A 22,288-nucleotide genomic window follows, 5' to 3' on the forward strand; every position below is an offset into this window, starting at 1 on the left:
GAAACAGGCCAGTGCACAAGATCATGAACTACCCAATACGCTAACAATGCAATTTCTAAAACAAAAGCTTCTCTATCGTGAACTTTTTCTCAATTCTTGATCAAAGACACCTTTCACCCATCACAGACGCACAAGTATCACCCTTTCTCGTCAAGCCATTCTCAGCTCTTACCGCCCGAACATGGAAAGTGCAACCCGTCCCTAGCAAACCCCAGCATATATTAAGCTGACTTATACCAAACCCTTTTTTTCAAAAATCACACATAAACCTACCTTTGCACCATCTTGTCTACGTATTTTGCAGCCACTCCAGCACTGCACCTCAAGCTTCACTGTAGGGATCATCGAGCATATACACCTACTTTTTTCAAATCCACATCCCATGATCAAACAGGAACCCGGTGGGGTTCTGGTGAAACAAGAAGCTAAACCCGTACGTATTAAACAAGAATCGTCCTCTGTGCCTAATTCAAGACCGTCTTCTGCCAAGGAAACAAAACCAAAAGTTGGTCCCAACAATAAGCAGGTCAAAGGCCCCAAACCTGCCAATAGTAAGATGGCGAAGCCTCCAGCTTCAAAAGCAAAGAAGAAAGCTCCAAATCCCAAGCCTGTGAAAAAGGGGCCTCTACAGCATGGGAAACCCACGGCATCTATACCGAAAAAGAACAATGCTCCGAAATCGGGGAACCCCAAGCAGAAAGAAAATGGTGTTTCCAAGCCAATTCCCAAACCCAAAAAGGGCGTTCCCAAAGGCATCAAGAAGAAGCCTTCAAAAAGCGTGCCCCTAAAAAGTGGGCCTCCAAATACGAAGAATCCCCAAAGAGAAAGCGCAAGGTGGTATCATCTCCAGGCCGCAATAAGCTACCGATCAAGCAGTACGTGAGCCATATCAAGGTGGTGAAAAAGGTCAAGGGGACAAGCCAAGACCTCAAGCCAAACCATCTTGCTCAATTGGCTATGGGTCAGACGGTCCGTATCAACGGTAAGATATACTACCCCCATGAAAAGTTCAAAACAGGTGATCGAGTCACACTCGAAAGCAACAGCCCCATTGTCACTGGCTACTCGCTGAGTGAGGATGACGACGACGACGACGAGGACATGGGCGATGCTGAGTCGATCATCGATGTTGACGCAAACTCTGAATACTCAGAAGACGGTGTTGAAGTCATTGAAGACCCCAGCGACGTGGAGAACGACGAAGAAGTGTCCAATACAGGTTCAGCCCTGGAAGCGGACGATCAGAAAGATGACGCTATGGAGGACGTTAAGATTGTCAATGATACTAACGAAGAGAATTCCAGCGAGATGGTTGAAGGAGATACGAAGGTGTACGATTTCGAGATTGAGACCTCAGGTGTGCCTGTCAAGGAGCCAGTTGCTAAGCCAGACCCCTTGGTGCATGAAGCGTCTCCATCAGCTCCGAACACACAATCATCAAATCCAGCTAAGACTCCATCAGAGCAGCTGGAAATACAGTCAGACTCTAAACCTCCTCAGAAAAGTGTCAGTCCAGCTCCTGCAGTGAGCTCCAAGAGAGCAATTCCTCCACATATCGTCGATTTCGATATCTCAGATAGTGATATCGAGAGACCTTCGCTGCCACGAAATGCATCTCCAACACCAGAAAGTGGCCTCAACAAACGAGTGGCTGGTCAATTCGACTCATCGCAAAGAAAGCGTCAGCGTATGGAGAGATTTGCATCTGATAACGGATCTGATTCAAGCCCCCTCCAATTCCAAAACCTCTTCAACCTGGAGCAACCTTTGTGGGCACCTCTCAGGCGCTAGAGAAGTCTTTTCTCAGACTCACCTCTGAACCTAATCCTGCAAATGTCAGGCCTCAAAAAGTGCTTCAAAAATGTCTACCTTTTGTGTTGAACCGTTACTACTCAGAGAATCTACTGTACGTTTACATCAACGATCAGCTCAAGGCCATCCGTCAAGATTTGAACATCCAACACAGGAAAAATCAATTCACCATCCACGTTTATCAAGCGCATGCAAGAATAGCCATTGAAAACAACGATCTTGGTGAATTTAATCAGTGCTTATCTCAGCTATTCACATTGTATGAGATGGATAGAGCCAAGTACGAGACAGCTGAGTTCGTCGTGTACAAGATATTGTACATGATTATCACAGGTAACAATCCAGAAATCAATAAACTACGGCTTCGATTTCTTGGGTCCAACCCTTCTAAGCATTACAAAACTTTTAAGTGGATCAAGCCTGCATTGGATTTGTCTTCTGCCATTATAAGCGGGACTACTTCAACATATTCAGACTTTATCGTCAAATTTCATATGAAGATGTTCCACTTGCTCTGTTGCTATTAAAGCGGAACATCATGCCCAAACAGAGGTTTATGGCCCTCTCGACTATAAGCAAAGCATTCAAAAAACTCTCGCTAGAATACTTGAGAGTGCAATTAGCATTGGATGTGGACGGCATTGACATTAACGAATTCCTCAAGGCACATGACTTGATAAGCTGTGTCAACGGAAGTGACATTGATATTGCGCAAGCCAAGCCTCGTATATTAAGCATACTAGAGCAAGGCGAATACAGAAGGATTGACATCAAGGGTCAGGTCTAAATTATTTCGGCATAAGTTTTTGTGGCATTTGACTTGCTGTCGAGGTGATGTCTGATTTGCTTACATGGAAGGAGCGAGAGCCAACAAAGCAAAGTTATTTCTATGCTTCTCTTCGGTGTTCTCCATGTAGAATTTCACTTTTTGCTCCAATTTGGGGTCGACAATGATGTGGGTCTCGTTGCTCTCTCCCAAATCCACTGGACCAGTTCTTCTACCGTCCAATTCATACAAGTGGCCGTCAGTGCCTTTGACAAAGGTTATGAAATGATACTCAATGGATTCATCAGCTTGTGGAGCCTCGGTCTGGCCTTGAACTCCATAGTTATCATCGAGCTGGATGTTCTGCTCCAATGCCTCCACCAACTTGGCTTTCTCCTCATCCAGCAGCTCGAACGAAATCTGCAGAAGCAACAATTTGTTCAAGACCAGATTTTCAATGATAAAGTCGTGGGGCAAGTTGGCAATAGCGTGGAGCAATGCATAGAGCCCACAGCCATTGCCAATAGTCTGCTTGAACCAGTGAACCAGGTCGGAGGTATTGCTGTGCTTTGCATCTTCCAGTTTACGATAATCTTCGTAATTCTTGGTTATCGGGAACAACATGATGACAGCCAAGGCAGGCTGGGGTAAGAGGGCAACCAAGTCCGGTTCGGAGATTGAGTACACATCATGGAAGAAGAGAACGGGCGTGAGCCCAATCTTCTGTGCAAGGGAATTGAAGATGTCAGGATTGGATTCGAGAGGAATCACACGTTTCGAATCTGGCATGGTGGTGATAGGTTCTGAGATGAACAACTTCTTGCCATTTGATATGGAGTCTAGGCGGTCACATGACACAAGTCATGCGGCGGCTCTATTGCTGAACCCTGGCATCAGCCGTTAGGCAGCACATTAGCGCAACTTCCAGGTCAAAATTAGCTTGGAGTATTCTAGAGAGCTGTGGATTACGTACCCCACAGTTTGCAAGAAAATTTCACGGTTGGCTGGCGTTCTTCAGAAGCCTCCTTCCGTTTTTCGTTGATACATCAACAAAATGGCGGGGAAAGTGGAATTCTCCAATGACCACCTATCTCGACCCTGCAACGGCTGGGTCACTCAAGATGACCATTTCAACCTGGTAGCACCGGTCAGCGACTCATCAGAGCCAGAATCATGGATTTATTGAAGTTTCCAAAAATGGACACTTTCACCCAGTGAGTTCATTCCAAGAGCTGCTAACGCATGATCCAGCATGCCCCATTCAACCATTCATCCCTCCACCTTCCTTAGCCGTCTCTTTCCTACTGTTTGTGTCAGCGACTTATCTAGAAAAGTGTATCTCGGACCTGCACGCGAAGCTGCTTGACATTCTCCGAGAGACGCATTCCCAGCCTATCAGGTCGCCCGCAGTGCGTCTTAGTAATCTACATATAAAGAACCACACCCCACCACAGAAATACAGAAACCACCTTTCCAAGTCCCTACAACTATTTTTTTCATATTTCGCTGGTTCGAATGCTTTGGGGCTCGTATTTATACGTGGCGGTGCCGCTGGTGCTAGCTTTCTTCCTAGCCGTCTGTGGCACCCTATTACTACTACCTAATGAGTTTGATATCCATCAAAATGTCATTGTTGTGTCAATATTGACACTTGTCTTCCCAGCTTTGGCTTTTGTTGTCAAAGCCGCTATCATGCCTGGCACCACTTTGCCGCAGGGTCCTCCCAAAGGTGCCATCAGGCTATTTTGGTTACCACTCTTTGTGGAAGCCATCAAACTTTGCATTTTATTTATTGCCAGCCGTATGGGCGGCCTGTCGAAGGTTCTACATCACGCCTTGAACGTCGCCCTGGTGCTTCTGTGCTTTGTGGTGGTGCTTTCGTTGCTTCATAATGCGCCATACCAGATGCTGTTGTATCGTAAGTTCTACGGGTACTTGGCCATCTGGGACGACTGCCGCTTGGCTCCCCTTCCTCCTAAGAAGATCAAGCACAGAGGTTCAATGGCATCCCTTGGGTCCAGCGAAGAGCCACACATCGAAACTGGACCCTCATTTAATCTAAATTCCTTTTCCAGCAAAAACAAGTCCCTTGTGCTGAGCAAGCTGATGCCGATCATGTCGGCGCTGCTGTCACACCTGACTGTGATGGACCGCTTGTACTCTGTTCTGCCAAAGAACACCTTGCATTTGACATCAGACGAAGAATCAGTGGAATACGGCGAGAACCCCTACGAAGGCCTCGTTGGCCTGGCCGACCATCTGATGGACTCAGTTGATCCCGACAGCTCGTTTGAGTCTGCTGTTACTGATCCTGGTCCACAACGCTGTCCCATGTTGCGTACTTCGTCATCCACAAGTCAACTTCCCACCTACCCTGTTCACGGCTCCAATTCTTCGGCTTCACTGAAGTCCTCGAAGATGGGCTTCCTCAAATGGTTCCGCTGGTTGGTTCCAATAACAATTTTTGAGAGACGCAAGTCCCAGGCCTTTTACCGCAGGCTTCAGCGGGTGCAGATCAAGCAGAGGTTCTCCACGTTCAGCTTGAACAATCACGAGACTTCCTCTCTTCTTTCCAGCGAAAAGCTTCCCTTTTACAACACAGTCGATTTGGAAGCTCAATCGTTCAAGCCCGCCTACTCCCGCCAGTACAACTGCCATGACTTCTACGAGTTTGCCAAATTTTCCAATGCAAACTACGATGAATGGGTAAATGCCCAAAACCAGGTGGACCCCATTTTCAAGAAGTTTGGCGTGACCCTGGAGCAATTCAGCATCTTCTACTTCATTGCATACACTGCTGAGCTCATCTTGGCTCAGTTTGTGTCCACCATGACCCTTGCATTGCCATTTTACGCATCCCTTTCTACAGGGGCCTTGATTGCAGCTTATGCTGGCATGTTTGTCAGTCACTTGTTTTGCACGAATTTCCTCAAGTATCAGAGTGAAATGTCTTACAAGTTCAATATCCCCATGGCCTTCGCTGTGAGAGCTGCCACTTTCGCCGGCCTTGTTGCGTTCTACCTATACACATAAATGGTGCCGTTGCATCTAAATTATAGCATCTAAAGAATAAATATATCTATCAATTTGCCCTTTCTCTCAATGCTGTCATCAAGTAGCTCTCGTTCGTGTACGTGAAGCCGTTGACGTGCAAAATGTCACAAGGACTTTTGCCTGTGAGAAATTGGCCCTTGGCGTCTTGTGGAGTGAAGGACATACCTGTGAACTCCTCGTCGAAGTTTTCTGCCAAAATGGGGTCAGTGATGATGGGCATGATTGGTGGGAGTATTGGAGTTTCCTGTTCCTGGGGCTTCTCGATGTCACGCCAGTCCAAATGCCTGAAGAACCTGTGACCTTTGAACTTTTCGAATTCGGCATCCACGTCAAGACGTTTTGCCGGGTCGGGCTGTAAGAGCTTCCTGAGAAGGTCTTTGGCATCACTGGAGAGGTAAAATGGAAACTTTAAGTACTTCTTCGAATGCACCACCTTGTCCATGATCTTCTCGTTTGTGTGACCAGTGAATGGAGGCGAGCCTGTAAGCATGTCGAAGGCGACACAGCCTAAAGACCACCAATCCACGGAAAAATCGTATTCCTTGCCCAATATGACCTCTGGTGCCATGTACTGGGCTGTTCCAATCATGGAGTGGCGCGTCTCGTCTCTGGAAGACACTTTTGAGAGACCGAAATCGGTAAGTACCAAGTTTCCGTCTGCGTTGAGCATGCAATTCTCGGGCTTCAAGTCACGGTAGATGACCTTGAGGGAATTGTGCAAGTAACGCAAGGCCAAGGCGATCTGGCCGATGTAGTAGGAGGCGTCCTTCTCACTCATGAACTTCTGCTGAGCCAAATGGTGGAAAAGCTCGCCGCCGTCTAAATACTCTAGGATCAAGTAGACCTTGTTGTGGTCCTGAAAAGCATAGTACAATTTGACAATGTTAGGGTGGGCCACCTTTTCCAAAATGGACTTCTCGTTGAGCGTCCGCTGGTAGTTTGTCTGGTGCACCTCGTCGTCGTTGATAATGAGAGAAGCCTTGTGCAACTGTTTCTGAGCAAAAAGCTTACCTGTGGCCAGTTCCCTGACCAAAAGCACTTTCCCGTAGGAGCCCTGGCCAAGCACTGTAATCGGCTCAAAGTCGCTGAGTTTGGGTCTATACCCGGAAACATGGGACGTTTTCAAAGACGAAGAAACATAGGACTCGCCCAATTCCACCTCGTACGCTGAAGAAACGCTGCTTCTGCGCCGAACCTTCATGGGAACGCCGTGCTGTGGCAAATCAGGCACGGTATCGGAAGCATCCTCGGGAGATTCGACCACAACAGGGATGGGTTGAGGAGGAGGAGTTGACAGAGAAGGCTCACAAGGGTCTGGGTCGTCGGGTTCGTCTAAAAGACGGTAGTTGAGCCGCAGCATGCCGGCCACCAAGGGCGTCACGTCGTACTCGTCCATGGAGAAAATGTCGGACATCTTGGAACTCAAAGGGCTGCTTTACTGCGCTGGGAAAACATGGGCAGTTGCTAGTTGAGATTGTTTCGCGTGTTTTGAGACCGGAGTGGGGGTGGTTGTTTATGGGGAAATAATATGCAATATTTGTGATTTGAATTATTTTGTGATTTTCAGTATTTTGTGATTTTCAGTATTTTTTATTCAGCTCGAAAGTGAAAGATTGCCTATTACTGATTTTACGACTCTACGTTCATGGTAAGCCTGGACTGTTGATGGCTGCGAAAGCGCAGGGTCCATATCAGCAGCTGTAGTGGTATCACCAACATATTCTGCTTTACAGTGGAATTCGAAACATCTTTCCTCTAGACTGTTCCTTCGATTGTTTTTTTTTTTTTTTTAGAAACTCAAAAATCCGCTTGTTGTGGAAGCTTGTTATATAGAATAGCCGCTAGGAAACGTGGGCTACAATGCCGGTCGCAGGTGTTTATTCTCTGCTCCATTATTGACGATCCTCTTCTTTGTGGGCCATTGTGGATGATGAAGATTCTTCCCACGGTGCCTTGTTTCGAAAACCTCTTAAACTTGCCGTAGTTCGTGTTTTGCGCTGCCGCCGATGTTCCAGATAAGCGGCGGTAATGCCGGATTAGGCGGGTGTTCTAGAAACGTCGCTTTCGTTGCAGAAGACAAGAGTTGATTGTTGTGGGTATTGTGGGCGGTTTTGTGGAGCTTTGGAGGATCTTTAGATGGTTCGTTGCAGATACGTCAGGCTGGTTCACTGTGACGTAGTGGATCGACAAGCCTGCCAAGGTAGTCGACCAACGAACTTGTGAATTTGGTTTTGTAAGATTAGCAATTAGTAGTAGTAGGGTTTTATCAAAAATAGTGTTTGCCTCTTGACCATGCAGTTGAGCAGGCGTGGTAGGGAACTAGCTGATGAAATAGATAGCTAGTATGAATCCACAGCACCAGCAGATAAGTCGGATTTTCGTCCAAAATACATTCTTTTACACCTTATATTTTTCCTTCAGTTTAAATAACCCAAACCATGAGATTGTGACCTGCCAATGCCTCAAACATTGCACCCAAGTTGCCAATCCAGGTGAACCATTTTTTTTTTTTTCTTGTCAAATTCAACTGATTAAACGGAAAACCCTATTTAATTTTACATAGAGAAAAAAACCATCTTATCAGTTTCCAGGCTAGCACCACTTGACCACACCTGTAAACTAAGTCGTCCCCCTGTGTCACCACTAGGGGCCTACCAACCTCAACCCCACAGACCGATATCCACCGTTTCAAAACATTCCACGCCGAAACAACCCCCCTTATAACCACCCCTCCCTCTCCCACTCCATTTCCCCTTGAAACCAATTTTCTATGCCTCTCCCTTGTTTTCACATTCTGTGTGAGGCTGTCAAGCAAAGTTAAAAACCGCGATCAGCTGCATAGTTGCAACCATTCCACACTCCGATCATCACCCACCAACAACACAAACAAACAAACAGCTAACCAAAAAACCAAACAATCCTCCAAATCAATTCCACTACAATTCAATTATCCTTTGCTTATATTGTCATGCCTCATCTCTAACTATCTACATTACTTTCCCGACGAGACCCTGACGTAGATCTTGCTCTTCGCCTGGATGTATCCCATCATGAAATCTTCACACTCACAATTGTTGCTCCGGCCACCAGGGCTCTTGAGAGTCACGCCCGGAAGCGTCAGGTCCGGGAACACTAGGGCGATTTTCACCCCGTCTTTCGAACACGGCAACTTGCCTGCTAGCTTGAACAAAATCACATCCACAAGCTCACTGGTGCTCCGGAGCCGGTCCTTGCGGAGCTTGAGCGCCACAATCTCTTCTAGCGACTCTCGACACGAGATCTTGAGCTTGAGCACATTGGCAGGATCTAGCTCTTCCTTGGACTTTCTCAAGGTGCTGCTTCTCGAAGGAGCACTCAGATGCATCCGGCGTTGGGTATGGATATGTGGAGGCATCTGCCAATTGGCGGCTCGAGGCACCAGGCCCAGAGACGGCTTTCTGGCAGAAAGGGTCCGTTCACGAGACTCGAGCCGGGTGGACTCCTTTTGTGCATTGAGTTTGCCAGGAGGAAGTCGAAGGTCTGCCAGCGTGAGGGAGTATCTGCGCTGTTGTTCGATTTTTTTACGTGGATTCTGGGGCTTCAACAAGCTGACCAGTCTGACAGGCTCGCTGGACCGCTCCATGGGAAGAGGAGGTGTTACGTACTGAGACGTTGGCCTCGATGGTGTTTTGGTACGAATATTCGTATTGTTCCTTGGTGTCTTGGCAGGAGCGGTTGGGCACTTGTGGCTGGGGGTTTTTTGAGTTTGTGTTCTTCTTTCAATGCTGTGGACGACGTGGGACTGGAAGGAGCCGAGTCGAAAAGAGACGAGTTGTCACTATCCGAATCGGAGTCGCTTTTGCTGAAGGCACCGGGGAGGTTGAGGACGGTCATTTTTGGTTGGGAGCCGCCAGATTAGACTTTTTCGATGGGTATAGCGCCGGACCGGGGCTCAGGCAGAATAGACACTAACGGTTAGGAGGAAAAGGCAGGAAACCAGAGGGTTATATGGAGCTTCTGCAAAAGAAGAAGTGGAGCACTGGGTTGGCAATCCTATTGTTACGCTTCCGAGAACCACAAAAGCAGTGCAGGAGAGGACCAGCCACTGAGTACAACAGTTCTTTGTCTCGCTGTTTTTTCTTTTTTATGGGTATTGTGACTCGCCAATCCGCATGTACGGTAAAGGAGCGCTGGCGCTGAACCCCGAATAAGGTGCTCGAGCGTGGGCCTGTGCAGGTCCAGAACCTGATTATGCATTACCGAACGTACAAAAGTCTCTCTACGCGCTGTGCATACATCAACCTACTGAAGTGCCATAACCCTGCGGGTGGTGGGCCCATACTTGTGGAATGCGGCTGTTTGGCCTTGTTTTTTTGCCAGGGCTTCTGCTACACTGCCACATGTTTTTTCTCGCTGCTGCCACGCCAATCTTCTCTTCTGTTATCATATGGGATGATCCGCGTTCTTGGTTCGGTTATTTTGCGCTCCTCTGCACCACCCCACATTATGTACAGACTACTCTCTTTAAAAGCCCTCAATCCACGCAGAGAAGGTTTTCCTACTGCCCAGATGCACACGGACTTTTTAGCATCGTTTCTATATGGTCTCTTCGCCGCTCCCCTGGGAAAACTTACATAACGCTCGCTTGTGGCTGAAATCTGCTCATACTCAAAAGCTTCTCTCAACCTGTCAACGCTTATTTAGGCTTCTGCATTGCTATAACCGATCGCGATCTGCCTCCATTCAGCAAACTTCCTATCAATGCGTGTTTCTTCTCTTGCCTCTCGGATAGGCGCAAGTGGTGATCGCCGATGTTACTATAGAATTCCGGGCTTTGTCTAGGCTTCGCTGGGTACCTTGTTGAATGCTCCATGCTGGGGATCTACGTCACTTCTCCTGCTGCATGTGCTTGTGATAAGGAAGGTTGGTGGATTTCTGGTTCTGGAAGTGTAGCTTATTGTGTTCCCGTTGATAGGTGTTGCTAAAACTCGAACTCCGCTTCCTCCATTCAACTTTCTTGAGGGGACTTCCAGACAAACAAAGTGCTTCTTCCGGAGGACAATAGATTGCGTTCAGGCGGGACAGGCTAACCTACAGTAGGGCCTAGCTCTCATACACCGGACGTTTTTGCCTGCCAGGACGCTTTGGCGAGTCTCGTTTCGCTGCCATGGTGGCTTCGCTCGGCTCAAGTTGCCCATGCTTCCTCTCTTGTGTCTTTTTCTCATATATCCTTATTTCAACCCATATATACTTTGTGGCTTAGCGGACCCGCTGGAGCTTCAAATGGGCCTTGGGCCTGCTCCTAACATAGTCCATAATGCCGTGCTCATCAAGCCCAAACCTGTCCAACGCTTCTTCAAAAGGCCTGAGTGTGTAGTGGTGGACCAAAGCCGGATCCTCGTAGATCTTCTTCAGCACCATGTGCTTCAACGACTGAAGCGAGTGCAAGTCGCTGCGTCGAGCTCGCAATACCACCTTGTCGTCATCCTCGTTGCATAGCGTCACCTTGATCCGAACATACTCGCTGTGCTTCTGCTTCACTTTTGTATCTTGCGTAATGGTAACGGTGGAGGACGAGGCGGAGATGTACGCTTCCTTGTGTTTCTTGGGCAGCAAAGGCTTGATTTGCTCATCCTCCTCGCTTCCAAAGAGCTTGGGTGGGTGCCTGGCAAAGCTCTGGTCTAGGCCCAAAATGGGCGTTTTGGGCTCGCAAGACAGGCTCTTGTGACGGCCCGAATTCAGCATAAGCGAGTCTTCTCCGCTCAGGTAATGTGTGCTGTTGAGGCCCTGGCTCCCGATGGTGCTGACGGAATCGTGGCTGACGTCACTGGCTGGAGTTGCCCCGTCCTTGGCTTGTTCCAGATTTTTATAGCGAACGTCTGGAAGGTCAATTGGGTCTTGCAAGGTGGTTTCGTTCAGGTGCATCTGGGAGTCGCTGGAATCGGTGGTTTTGGTTTCCTGGAGATTCAAGCCGGCTTCGTCTTCACCGTAGCCTGCAAGAAGCAGTGAAAATGTAGAAAGTGTCTGGGAGCTCTTGGACTCAGCCATGGGCGATTCGGTCGTAGCGGTAGTTTCAGCTTCTGGAGTGTCAGGCACTGTGGGAATACTGGAAGGCGACACAAACGACGGCATCAATGCTGCAATGGAAGGAGAAGTCGACATCTGTCTTTCCGTGGGAGACATTGAAAACTGCCTTTTTTGCTTTAGTGGGCTCTTTTGAGCCGGAGATGGCGTCTGGGCCACAGAAACGCTTTTGAGCGACATGTCTGCTCTCAGCAACGAGTCCACTATATTGACCAGGTCCTTGTGGAGCATGTCGTTGATTTTGGCGTCGGCAATGGGGGCGTCACCGGGACAAATAACAATTCTCTTGAACTGCTCGTCGTCAATGAACTCAATGAACTCGTCACACGCCCGGACTTTTTCAATAATCAAAAGCTGTCTCAAGTACTTGCTGAGCTGGCCCGCCACTTCGAGCAAGTTCTTGATGTCCGATTGGTTGGGCGATGTTTTCTGGTGTGTCTTGTCCATCAGCCCTCTTGGTTTGGGGAAAACAGGAAGCGGCACCAAACGACCCAACGACGTTACAAGCGCAACGTGCAAATTGTAGAAATCCTGGTAGTACTTGCAGAGGAAAATCTGCTTGCCAGAGCTCATGGTGATGTCCAACCGGTACAAGTAGCGCATTTTTCTGTTCTGGAGCACCGTGTTGATGCGGATGTTTTTGATGTGTTCCTTCTTTCTCTCTGAAGGCGGCTTGGTCTCGAGAAGCCATTCGAGTGTAATGGGGTTTTGGATGTCGTTGGCCACAATGTCAACGTATGAGGCTGGCACAAGGCCACTGTCTGTCTTGTCGATGAATTTGACCAAAAGCCAGCCGTTCCCAGGTCTGTGGACGAGTTTGACATAGTCATTCCGCTTTACGCTGATTTCCACAGGCGATTCTGCCGTGAAGTCGTAGCGGGCTCTCAACACAATCACGGGGTCCCTGGTAAGAGGTGAAAACAGCGGTGAAGGCTGTAGCGATCCCGTAGGAGACTTTGTGTTGATGGGAGACGAAATGGCGAGTTTCTTCAAGTTTCTAGAAGACTTGTACTGCTTGGCAGCAAAGAGACTCGTGGACATGGTTTGTGGAGTGGACTTGTGATGAATATGTCGATCAAGATGAGGATGTGGTGGAAGCAAAACGAGTGTCAGGAAATGAAGTCCACTTTATCAACAAGGATGTGAGTGTAGATCTCAATGGGCAGAACCAAAACACACGAACAATGACACTAGAGGGATGCTTCGAGCTCAGAACGCAAACAATGAGTAATTATTGTTGATGAGTCCGGAATCCTTTGCAAAAAGCTTGGGGCAGACGGAGGGGTGAATTCTCTTCTTTTATCTAACTTGGAGCCGAGGAGGCAATATGTAAACACTGGCGGACGAGAGACCGCTATAAGGAATGACGTTTATAATGGACCCGAGAGATGAGCGGAGGAATGATATGCATACACTGTTGGAATGAATATGCTTGTTGTGAGAGAGAGCAAAACACAAGTATTGTTTGAAGATGCGTACATGCATCTCGCCGCACGCGCCTCTCGGTGCTTCCTACAGGGTACTGCATCGCCTCGCGCGACTTTCCTGTCCCTACACGCGTGCACTGCAGTGCCGTTTAATGTTCACATCTGTGGCCTGTTGTTCCATCTGCGGGTTGCTGCGTGCTGAGTTTGGAGAAAATAACACCACAAATTAACCGTTACAGCTACATCGCCAGATGTGCGGTTTTCTTGGAATTGCCCTTCGCCACAAACGTTTATCATGTCTTTTGATGCACTCGCTAGACGGGAACACCCCGGCGACGCTTTAGTGCCAAAATACGACGCCTCTCGTCTATCATGTAGTGTCACCTGCGCCTGGACTTTTTTTTTTTTTTTTTTCTCCAACCAATACCAACGCAGGACCATACCCTCCAGCCCCCAGCGGCTCAACCTCTCAGCGGCTCATCCTCTTATATTCTGACAGGCTTTGTGGACGCCACGCCTAAAGAATAGCATGCGGAATTTTTCAAACTAAGCCTGCCCTGCCAACGGCGGAGGCTGGTGGATTGCCGTATTAGCATCCATACCCGATGACAATGAGACCAACACGTTTTATTTTGCGCTGTCTATGGATTGTTTACTACACCAAGGGTGTTTACATACTGACGGAGACGGCGGTATCTCTCAATTAAGAGTAATCTAATCCGATAAGGGTTGATTCGTCAATAACACAAAAAGAAGCAATTCATCTCTGCACCACTAAAGCACTAAAAGGTTCATACATTGATTATTACAATTACAATTATTTAGCCACTCAACAGCTGGTGGGTAGTACAACGTCGCATCAAAAGCATAACATGAACTGTTTTTCGGGCTGAAAACGCCTATTACGTCACAAGCACATTAACATTCTCGCTGGCCCGGATATGTTCGAGTAAACCAGTCAGCCCGGCATCCATCTCCTCGTAGGTATCGGAATCGGGCAAATTGATATAGAGATTATTAAACGCCACTTTTTGGTATATGAGCCGCTTGAACTCAGCGAGAGACGTCACCTCGGGCTTGTTTATCCTCACAGAAAGCTTGTCTTGGTTTTGTGTCTTAATCTGGCACCGTAGCTGGCCAGGCCCCAATTCTGGTGTTCCCTGAACAGACCTGCTGTTTAGAGAAGGGGGCAGAGAAAGAAGACTCGTATCAAAAGAGGTGTCGGCTGAAGTCGGCCCGGAAGTTTCGGAACCGGTGGTGGTTTTCACCGACTTTGTCCTGGCAAAAGGGTTCCCATTCACAGCAGAAATCGACATCGGCTTAGGAGGGGGGCTTGTATGGACCATTGTAGGAGCCGTGGCGGCTCTTTGTGGCTGCCATGTTGTTTTCAGTCTTGTGACTTGGCTGGGATCGCCAGGGGGTGCTTTTCTTGTAGGACCGAGGCGGGGCTCTCTGGATGTTTTTGACCTCAGAAGATCACGGGTCGTTTTGGCACGCTGGAGGTCGCCCTGGTAGCCCACAATTTGCTGGTAGTGATTATAGATATTTCTTGAAACCGGTTGCTTGGGACCTAGGCGGTCGTTAGGGTTGGGTGAAGTCATGGGGAATTTCTTAGCCTGGTCCTCCTCCTCACGCTTATCCAATACAGCATGGAGCCTTTCGCTTTCGGTTCCGTTGTCTGCCTTGTGATGGGAATAGATGCCAACGGAACCAGGCAACACCTTTTCGTTGATAACCTCGTTGGTTTCATTGAGCTGCTCTGCCACTACGAACCCAGGAGCTTTTTCGTACTTGGCATCGAGCCATCTGAGCAACGGAGGCAGCACCTGGTAGTGCTTGTTCAGAATAAGACTGTTGATGTACTGGTCGAGATCCTTGCACCGCTTGACAAGAAGGGACCTGAGCTCTGCCGATTCTCTTTTGTTGCTGGGAATGGGTTCAGGCAATTTGGGCAACTTCAAGAACTCTGGAAGCTCCTGATCCTTGGACGCCAGCTGCCACTGCTCCACATGCTCGAGAAGAGAAGCATGAAGAGTGTAAAAGTCCTGGTAGTAGCGGCACAAATACGCCCTTTCCTGGGTGCTATAGGTGATGTCGACTCTGTACCAATAGCGGTTTTCGTACAAGAGGAAATTGGAAATGGAGGCAGCGAGTGGATATGGTCGGTTGTTGATGGTTATGGGCGCGTTATTGCGGAGGAGTTGCTTGACTTCGGCATCGTAAAATGTTGTGTTTCCTAAAACTGTGGTTGCGGAGGTTCCAGTCTCGTGAAGCCACTGTAAGGTGATAGGATTAAGCGTGTCGTTCACGGCAATATCCACATAAAGACAAGGGACAAGGCCCGGGGACGTGACTTTTTCCACGGATTTCACAAGAACCCAGCCATTGGCGAGTTTATCCAAAAGCTTGAGCACGTCTCCTTTCTTGACGGAGAACTCAGACGCCGACTCGGCGACAAAGTCGTACTTGGCAACCAAAATGACGTTTGCCTTGAGCTTTGAGTTGACCTGGTCGGCCAAGGATGGCGGCGAGATCTTCAAGTTCCTGAGCTGGTTGCTCACAACAGGCATGGTTTGTTCTTGGGGTGTTTTTTTAAGATAGTTTTGAGAGTGTGCTTACGCGAGACGCAATGCAAACGCGGGCTCGAGATAGCGCAGACGGTTGACTGACGTAAAAAGGGTATATGAATGGGCTCCCTAATAAACAACAAGTAGTAGTGTTTGGATCTGTTTATGCCGATGAAGGTGGATCTCCTATGATTGGGCGTCAGAGGGTACAATACGCGCCCTTGCACGGCTGGTAAAGTACGGCAGCCTAATGACGCGGCTTGGTTTTTTTAAAGGTGCGCCTAAAAAAAAAAAAAAAAAAAGTGAGCGTTCCTGGGTGAGACCCTCCATCCCAGAAATGCACAGAGGACCATTTTTTGAGCAGATGTCACTCTAAATTTGTCTCACGCGTCTGCCAAGACCCTGTGGACCAATCATCTCGAGAGTTTAAGCCGATGTGCTCAGCGCGGCTGGAGTAAGTAGTCGTAAGACACGATTTTTTACACAAAAATGCAACGGCGGACCGAGACGTGAGGCAATTCTAAGAGCACGAGGTACGAGTTTTGAGACACGAGCAGATGCTGCAAAATTAAGGTTTGAGCGTTTAGACGAGGCCGTTAAACGACGTCACAGGTGCCAATGGGCCCAGATCGTAAGACAGTCCCATTTTGGCGAAAAACCGGCTCATTCGGGAACAAAGAAATGGGCGTTTAGGCGTTTCTGGGCACCCATTGAGCCGTTGGAGAGTAATTTACAAAAAAAGGCAAAACAGAGCACACAGAAATTTGTGCATCACAAAGGGAGCATGTTTCCAGCACGCGAACCGGGAAACCACGCTGCAAAAGCAGCCAGGCGGCCCAGATTATATAATGCTGGTCGGTCGTTCTCCTTTCGGCCATTTGTGCTCCACCGAACAGAGGCACAGTCGGTATCGCTGGTAATCCGAAAGTTGGTAAAATATGTGAAGAGTTGGAGGAGATGGAAAAAATTTTTTTTTATCGCACTCCCAGACGCCTGCACGTGCGTGCACCATGAAGACCGTTTAGGGCTCTCGATATGTAGATGTGAAAGCAAGGCGAGATATGGTTTTGTGGAATTTTTTCGTATTGTGCTACTTTTTTCGCCAAACGGAAAAACTTGCGCTAGACGGTTTTTGAATCCAATTCCCACGGAACAGAAACGGGCCGAGTCCCGGTACGATGGTGATTCGTTGCACCCTGGCCAAAACGCCGTAGACGACATTCGGTCTGTTTCTTGATATCAATTTTCTTAGGAGAAAAGTCTACAGCCTCGTCTTGGAAGCCTGGGTGATGTAACAACTCCGAATCTGCTCTCTTATTTGCTCAAGAATTGTTGAAAAAACTTTGAAAGCATAAGGATTGATGAAAATTCATCCTCACGAGCGCCCCCAACGGCCACGGAATTTTGGCCACTTCCTCCCTCTCCTCCATGCCTTAATCAGCAATCACCTAATCTCATTGGCTTGCTTATCGCAAAAACTCTCGTCAGGACTCAACAATTGTTACGTCTTTGCCGCCTTGCGCAGGGTATCTGAAAACCCTACCAACACAATCACTCGGTTCCTCGGCATGTCGAAAACAATAAATAACTCCCCTCTCATGTAGCCAAGCTCGATGTTGCTTTTTGCAACCATTTGAGCCCTAGGCCAAGGATCTATAACCTCTGGGGTCCTGATCGAAAAAACTGCTTTCTTGGAAACTACGCCAGGCAAGGATGAGTGCTTTGCAGCTCGCCTATTTTTGCTCTGATAACCTCTCATGCCATGGTCTAAAAGTTCAGCGGGAAAAGAGTGTCAAAATTCAAGGGGTTTACAGATGAAATGCCAGTTGACGTCAAGAGTGCCATCTAACTCATTCCTCGTAACTCTTCCCCAATGCTTTCGGCCAAGCGAACCCTCCCCAGCACCACAGCCTAATGCATAATGTATTGTGGTTCCGAAACCGGCCCTGAGAGCCCGGAATATAATTCCTTATTGAAACTAGGGCGGCGGCTTGCAGAAGAGAGCTTCTGCGGCATGAAGGCAAACTTCCAGTGCAGATATCTGTACCTCGGTTGCTCTCAAGAGCATAGGGCAGGGGTCTGTGGACTCTACAAAAATGAAGATTTGTGAAGTTGTACATGGCGTGGGGTGAAGCACTCCGAAACGCTGCAATCGTTGTTTGTTAGAAATGTGCATTGAAACTAGACCTCCCTCCTCCATCGTCCATTTAAGCAGCCTGGCAGATCAAAAAGTGCCCGTAAATACGGCCGATACTCTACACAAAAAGGCCGCCCTTATCATGACCACTAAGAATCGTTTAGACGCAAGGTATCAAGCAGAAGGTCATCCCGCCCCTGCGGCTGGAAAACGCAGGCGCTGTGTTGCTTCTTCCATACACAAGCGAGGTGCAAAAGTCCTTAGCAAAGAAACACAGCAGCTAGCGCCAGGGTCTTTCCAACGCAGGTTGTCACCGGTCACTTGAGGTGAGGAATTTAGAGTGTCAATGATCTTGCAGCGAACTTTCCCCTGGTGGGGCTACATTGTGTTGAATTGTAGAATTTTTCAGAATCGTTGTGTCAGCAATATTTTCTACCAGCAACAGCGCCGCCCCATGCCCGAGGAGAATTTCTTCCCGCCTTGCTCGTAATCCCTAATCGAACATTTATCCGAGGACTGAGCCTACGAACGTGCATTGAAAGAAGATGCACGATGGTTTAAACGGCGCTTAAAGGGAGCAGGCGCTTACGCCCCTGGACTCGATACCCGAGCCCTGAAGGGCTGTAGCCAACCGGGAAAATAAGGAAAGGTGAATTAGCCTTTTAAAGTGGAGAAGAAGGTGCAGTAACTGTAGAGGTTGACGTTATATGAATCTTGAGCTCCGTAGATTTATCGCTCCACAACAAAACGGCCGTTCTATCTCGCCAGATCTTGCTATAAAATATGTGCTGGTTGCGTTAACGAAACCGCTTTTGCGTTCTAGAATATCATGAGATAGTGACTCCCATGTCTGGTTTCAGTTGGGAATACGCAAGCATTAGCCGTCTACGCTAGAGTTTTTCCGGTTCAGGACACTGGATCTGGTGATTTTCAGGAACCCGAAAATTATTGTCTTGGTTGCCCCCACCAGCCAATGGTGACAACAAAGTCGTATCTGGGTGCTTTTGGGGCAGCTTTTCTGAATTCTTAAATATAGCCAGTCCCGGGGCCCAGTGTACGTTTTTCCGACTTCACGATGACTTCAATTGGGTGTTTGTTTTGCAATTGACTATTTTCCTCTGTAATTCAATATTGCCCCGTGTGCAACTTTATTTCTCCCAAGTGCTCTTCCATCAATGGCTCCTCAAAGAATTGGACAACCTACTTTCCCTATCTGTTCGTCTAAAACTAGCTCCCGCCCAAGAGATCCCCATGTAATATGCCATGGAATAATCATCCTGACCACTGAAGAAGCATAGAACCGCCTCAAGAAAGTGGAAGCCGCCGAAATACTATCCAGCTCGCATATATGTAGCCCCCACCCTTGAAGCAACGAGCCAGCGGACCCAATAGCCGTCGGCCTGTGACTCCGCCTTTAACGCAAGCGAGATTCAGGAAAAAGGTGAACCCAGGCATCACGCCGAGGCTAGCGAAGCTCCACAAAATGTAGATGTTGTGCTTGGTGCATTTCTGAAACATGTATCGATTGGGAAGTTCACGAATACAATGCACCTCTTCTAGCCCACTTGCTCTTGCATCACGATTATAAATACCCCTATTTTCTCGAGGCTGGCCGGAACAAAATTAAGTTTTTTGCTACGTGAATCGACCTAGCACGGAAGCACCGTGTCGACGTTCTAGCCTGATCCCCAATCACAAGTGAAGCCAATCACAAGTGACGTGCCAAAAAAAAAAAAAAAAAAAAAAAAAAAAAGAAATAATAACACGAGATAAGCAAAGGCTCGTGAAGATCTTTGCTGAACATTGAAAGTTGGGAAACCTCCAAGCCCGTCTTCCGCTTTCCCCTCGAGACCCACCTGCCAGATTCAACGTTTGTCTCTCTGGCCAGCAACAGCAGCAGCGGAATAAAAAAATAAAAATATATAAAAAAAAAAAAAAAAAAAAGAAAATAGAATAATACCAGAAGGATAAACCTTCCTCGCCTCGTCGTCTGCCCAACACAGAAGTGCAGATTTTTGCAGCACCAACGGTCCACACGCCACTGCAGCCAGAGCATCTCGAGCCTCCCCAAAAAGGAAATCTTCCCCTCGAGACCGACACCAACCAGCAGACGCCGGCATCGATTTATCCGTTTGCGCCTTCCCCATACCTACACACTCCCCATTGTCGCCCCTCTCTAGGCGAAATTTTTTATTTTTTTGTGCTGCGCATTTCGGCTGTCGCGTAGAGATAAAAGCCTCCCGTGTGGCTTATTGTCCTTTACGTTGAACCTGCGCCACCTGTACCGCTTGTTCGCCTGTACCTTAACAGCTTGCGTATCTGTCTGGAACGGTCTGTGTGTGCCGTTTTAGTCTTAGCGACCCAGGGCCCATTTTTACCCGACAAAGCGAGAAGTCGCTAGGTGCCTTTCCACTGCTGGGTGCCCCAGCCTGTCTGCTGATATCCCACTAAGACACCGCATAAGCTGCATAGTGCCTAAGTAAGGTATCCTGCCGTGCAGCAGCTGCAAAAGCACCGACAAAAAAGTCTTTGTTCCGAGCCCCAGGCCCAGCAGCCTTTGTCAACGTACGTTTTGATCGTACAGCCTGGCCCCATTCTCACTACTATTATTATTTTCCAACCTTAACCTTCAATTTATTTGTTTTACAAACGAAGCGTTTGTTCTACCTGGGGGTATAAAAGAAAAAATCCCTATTTATTCATCCCGCCGCCCGCCTGTCCGTTATTTGACAAGCTACTGGATAGCTTTTTCTTTTGCCATTTTGCCTATCGGCTTTCGTCCCCTCCCCGGACTATACATCGCTTCCGCGTGGCTTTACAGACCCTCCCTTGTGCCTTAAAAGTGGAGCGACTTGCCTGTCTCGCATACCTCACCGCTTTTTCAAGGGTCTTTCTTCCTCCACCCCACGATACATATCAGGGTCTTCCCGCCTCCTCCAGGTCAATCCTTATTTTTTCCAAAGTCGCTCCACGACTCAATTGAGCCCAGACATCCCTTCCTTCGTTTCCTTCCTTCCCCAACCCTGCTCATCTGGCAGCTTCACCTCCACTTTCGTTTATGACATCCTTCTTCACTTCGCCAGCATCCAAGCCCTCTTTGATTGACGGCACAGACTCGCTCAGCTTTGACATTTTAGACCCGCCTGAGCCTTTCCCCCTTGCAAATACTCCGTTTGACTTGGCTGCAAAATTGTTGTGCCAGCAGACATACGCATATCAGGCTCAGATGGACCCCCACAAACACAATCCGCCTGGTTCCTACAACCACGGCCCACCCCACAACCACGACAACAGCCCGGAAAACGGCTTTGTCGCCCCGGACCCTTTGCATCGCCAGCTCCATGCCCAATTGCTTCGACAGAATGCCCTGGACATGCTGGGCTTATGCGCACCTCCAATGGAATCCTTTGACCACCCGGTCCCCGAGGTGGGCAATGTTCCCGAATTTTTCAACAGCTCCATGGACTGCTCGTTTATTGAACTGAGCTTGACCGAGTCTCAAATGGACTACGACCACTTTCTGGTGATGGAAAATGAGCTGTTTCGCCAGCAGCTGCTTCAGCAGCCTGTGCCCCATAAACCGGCTTCTCTGCACCACCCTCCAGCCCACTCTACGCCTTCTTCAAGCACCCTGTCTATTTTGACTCCGGTCTCTTCGGTGGCAGAGGACACCTGGGCCCAATTTCCAGGCTTCCCCTCCAACAGCAGCAACAATGGCGCTGCCATTGGCCAATTTGCAACCGCATCTACACTGCGACAGCCCGAGATCCACTCCTCCACGGCTCACTTTGGACCTGCTGCCCGCAAATCTTTTAAAAACTCGGTCCGGCCGTTTGCCCGGACGCCTGAGCTGCCCATGCGTCGCATCAACTACCACTACCTCCATGTTGCGACTACGAACAAAGCCGAAACTGCGCTAGGCTGGGCATCGTTGCCCCAGAACCGCAGATCGACCGCCTCGAGAACATCTCTGGCATCAACAAACCCCTCTTCTTCCCGTTCGGGCCTGATGCTCCTGGAGCCTCACGAGGAAAGATTTCATGTCTCGCCAAGACAGCCTGCCACACAGAAATCGATTATTGAAGAGTCCCACGAGCATAATGAGCCTCAGCCCGCTCCTCCCAAGAAGAAGCACAAGAGACGCCACACCCAGAAACGCTCCCGAATGGGTTGCTGGATATGCCGCATCAAGCACCTCAAGTGCGATGAGACCAGGCCGGTTTGCAACCACTGCAAGCGCTTCGGCGTTGCCTGCGACTACAGCCCGGACAGGCCCGATTATGTTTCTGACATGAGCCTCCGGCGCAAGAAACTCAATGAGCTTGCATCTCAAAGGCGCAGAAAGAGACGCTGAAGGCCAAACCGTATGTAAAATAGACTTGACGAGAGTAATGTTGCGTGATAAAATTCTTTATTGGAAAAACGTAGGGTGTCTCCAGGAATGCCATTCGCTTAACGTGCA

At 48.5% G+C, this 22,288-nt stretch overlaps 8 protein-coding genes across 8 annotated transcripts; 3 read left to right on the forward strand and 5 right to left on the reverse strand. All coding sequences in view use genetic code 12, as the record gives it.

The window, feature by feature from the left end:
• Positions 1-382: 382 nt before the first annotated feature.
• Positions 383-2,599, forward strand: CXQ87_002362 (uncharacterized protein; the record flags this gene model as incomplete). Its single annotated transcript, XM_025480875.1, has 4 exons — positions 383-778; positions 823-1,687; positions 1,762-2,294; positions 2,342-2,599. The coding sequence occupies 4 exons, from the start codon at positions 383-385 to the stop codon at positions 2,597-2,599; spliced, it is 2,052 nt and encodes a 683-aa protein (XP_025335175.1).
• A 60-nt stretch (positions 2,600-2,659) lies between these two features.
• Positions 2,660-3,367, reverse strand: CXQ87_002363 (ubiquitin-specific protease; the record flags this gene model as incomplete). The annotated part of the gene is made up of 1 exon (XM_025480876.1): positions 2,660-3,367. The coding sequence occupies one exon, from the start codon at positions 3,365-3,367 to the stop codon at positions 2,660-2,662; it is 708 nt and encodes a 235-aa protein (XP_025335176.1).
• Positions 3,368-4,093: 726 nt separating this feature from the next.
• On the forward strand, positions 4,094-5,611 carry CXQ87_002364 (uncharacterized protein; the record flags this gene model as incomplete). Its single annotated transcript, XM_025480877.1, has 1 exon — positions 4,094-5,611. The coding sequence occupies one exon, from the start codon at positions 4,094-4,096 to the stop codon at positions 5,609-5,611; it is 1,518 nt and encodes a 505-aa protein (XP_025335177.1).
• Positions 5,612-5,660: 49 nt separating this feature from the next.
• CXQ87_002365 (putative protein kinase) lies at positions 5,661-7,046 on the reverse strand (the record flags this gene model as incomplete). Its single annotated transcript, XM_025480878.1, has 1 exon — positions 5,661-7,046. One exon carries the CDS (start codon positions 7,044-7,046, stop codon positions 5,661-5,663), a length of 1,386 nt encoding a protein of 461 aa, XP_025335178.1.
• A 1,578-nt stretch (positions 7,047-8,624) lies between these two features.
• CXQ87_002366 (uncharacterized protein) lies at positions 8,625-9,505 on the reverse strand (the record flags this gene model as incomplete). Its single annotated transcript, XM_025480879.1, has 3 exons — positions 8,625-9,248; positions 9,283-9,332; positions 9,355-9,505. The coding sequence occupies 3 exons, from the start codon at positions 9,503-9,505 to the stop codon at positions 8,625-8,627; spliced, it is 825 nt and encodes a 274-aa protein (XP_025335179.1).
• Positions 9,506-10,870: 1,365 nt separating this feature from the next.
• CXQ87_002367 (uncharacterized protein) lies at positions 10,871-12,736 on the reverse strand (the record flags this gene model as incomplete). Its single annotated transcript, XM_025480880.1, has 1 exon — positions 10,871-12,736. One exon carries the CDS (start codon positions 12,734-12,736, stop codon positions 10,871-10,873), a length of 1,866 nt encoding a protein of 621 aa, XP_025335180.1.
• Positions 12,737-14,024: 1,288 nt separating this feature from the next.
• Positions 14,025-15,692, reverse strand: CXQ87_002368 (uncharacterized protein; the record flags this gene model as incomplete). The annotated part of the gene is made up of 1 exon (XM_025480881.1): positions 14,025-15,692. One exon carries the CDS (start codon positions 15,690-15,692, stop codon positions 14,025-14,027), a length of 1,668 nt encoding a protein of 555 aa, XP_025335181.1.
• Positions 15,693-20,884: 5,192 nt separating this feature from the next.
• UME6 (Zn(II)2Cys6 transcription factor UME6) lies at positions 20,885-22,180 on the forward strand (the record flags this gene model as incomplete). Its single annotated transcript, XM_025480882.1, has 1 exon — positions 20,885-22,180. The coding sequence occupies one exon, from the start codon at positions 20,885-20,887 to the stop codon at positions 22,178-22,180; it is 1,296 nt and encodes a 431-aa protein (XP_025335182.1).
• Positions 22,181-22,288: the final 108 nt, after the last annotated feature.

Source organism: Candidozyma duobushaemuli (genome assembly GCF_002926085.2).
Source record: "Candidozyma duobushaemuli strain B09383 chromosome Unknown B_B09383, whole genome shotgun sequence".
Classification (NCBI taxonomy): domain Eukaryota; kingdom Fungi; phylum Ascomycota; class Pichiomycetes; order Serinales; family Metschnikowiaceae; genus Candidozyma; species Candidozyma duobushaemuli.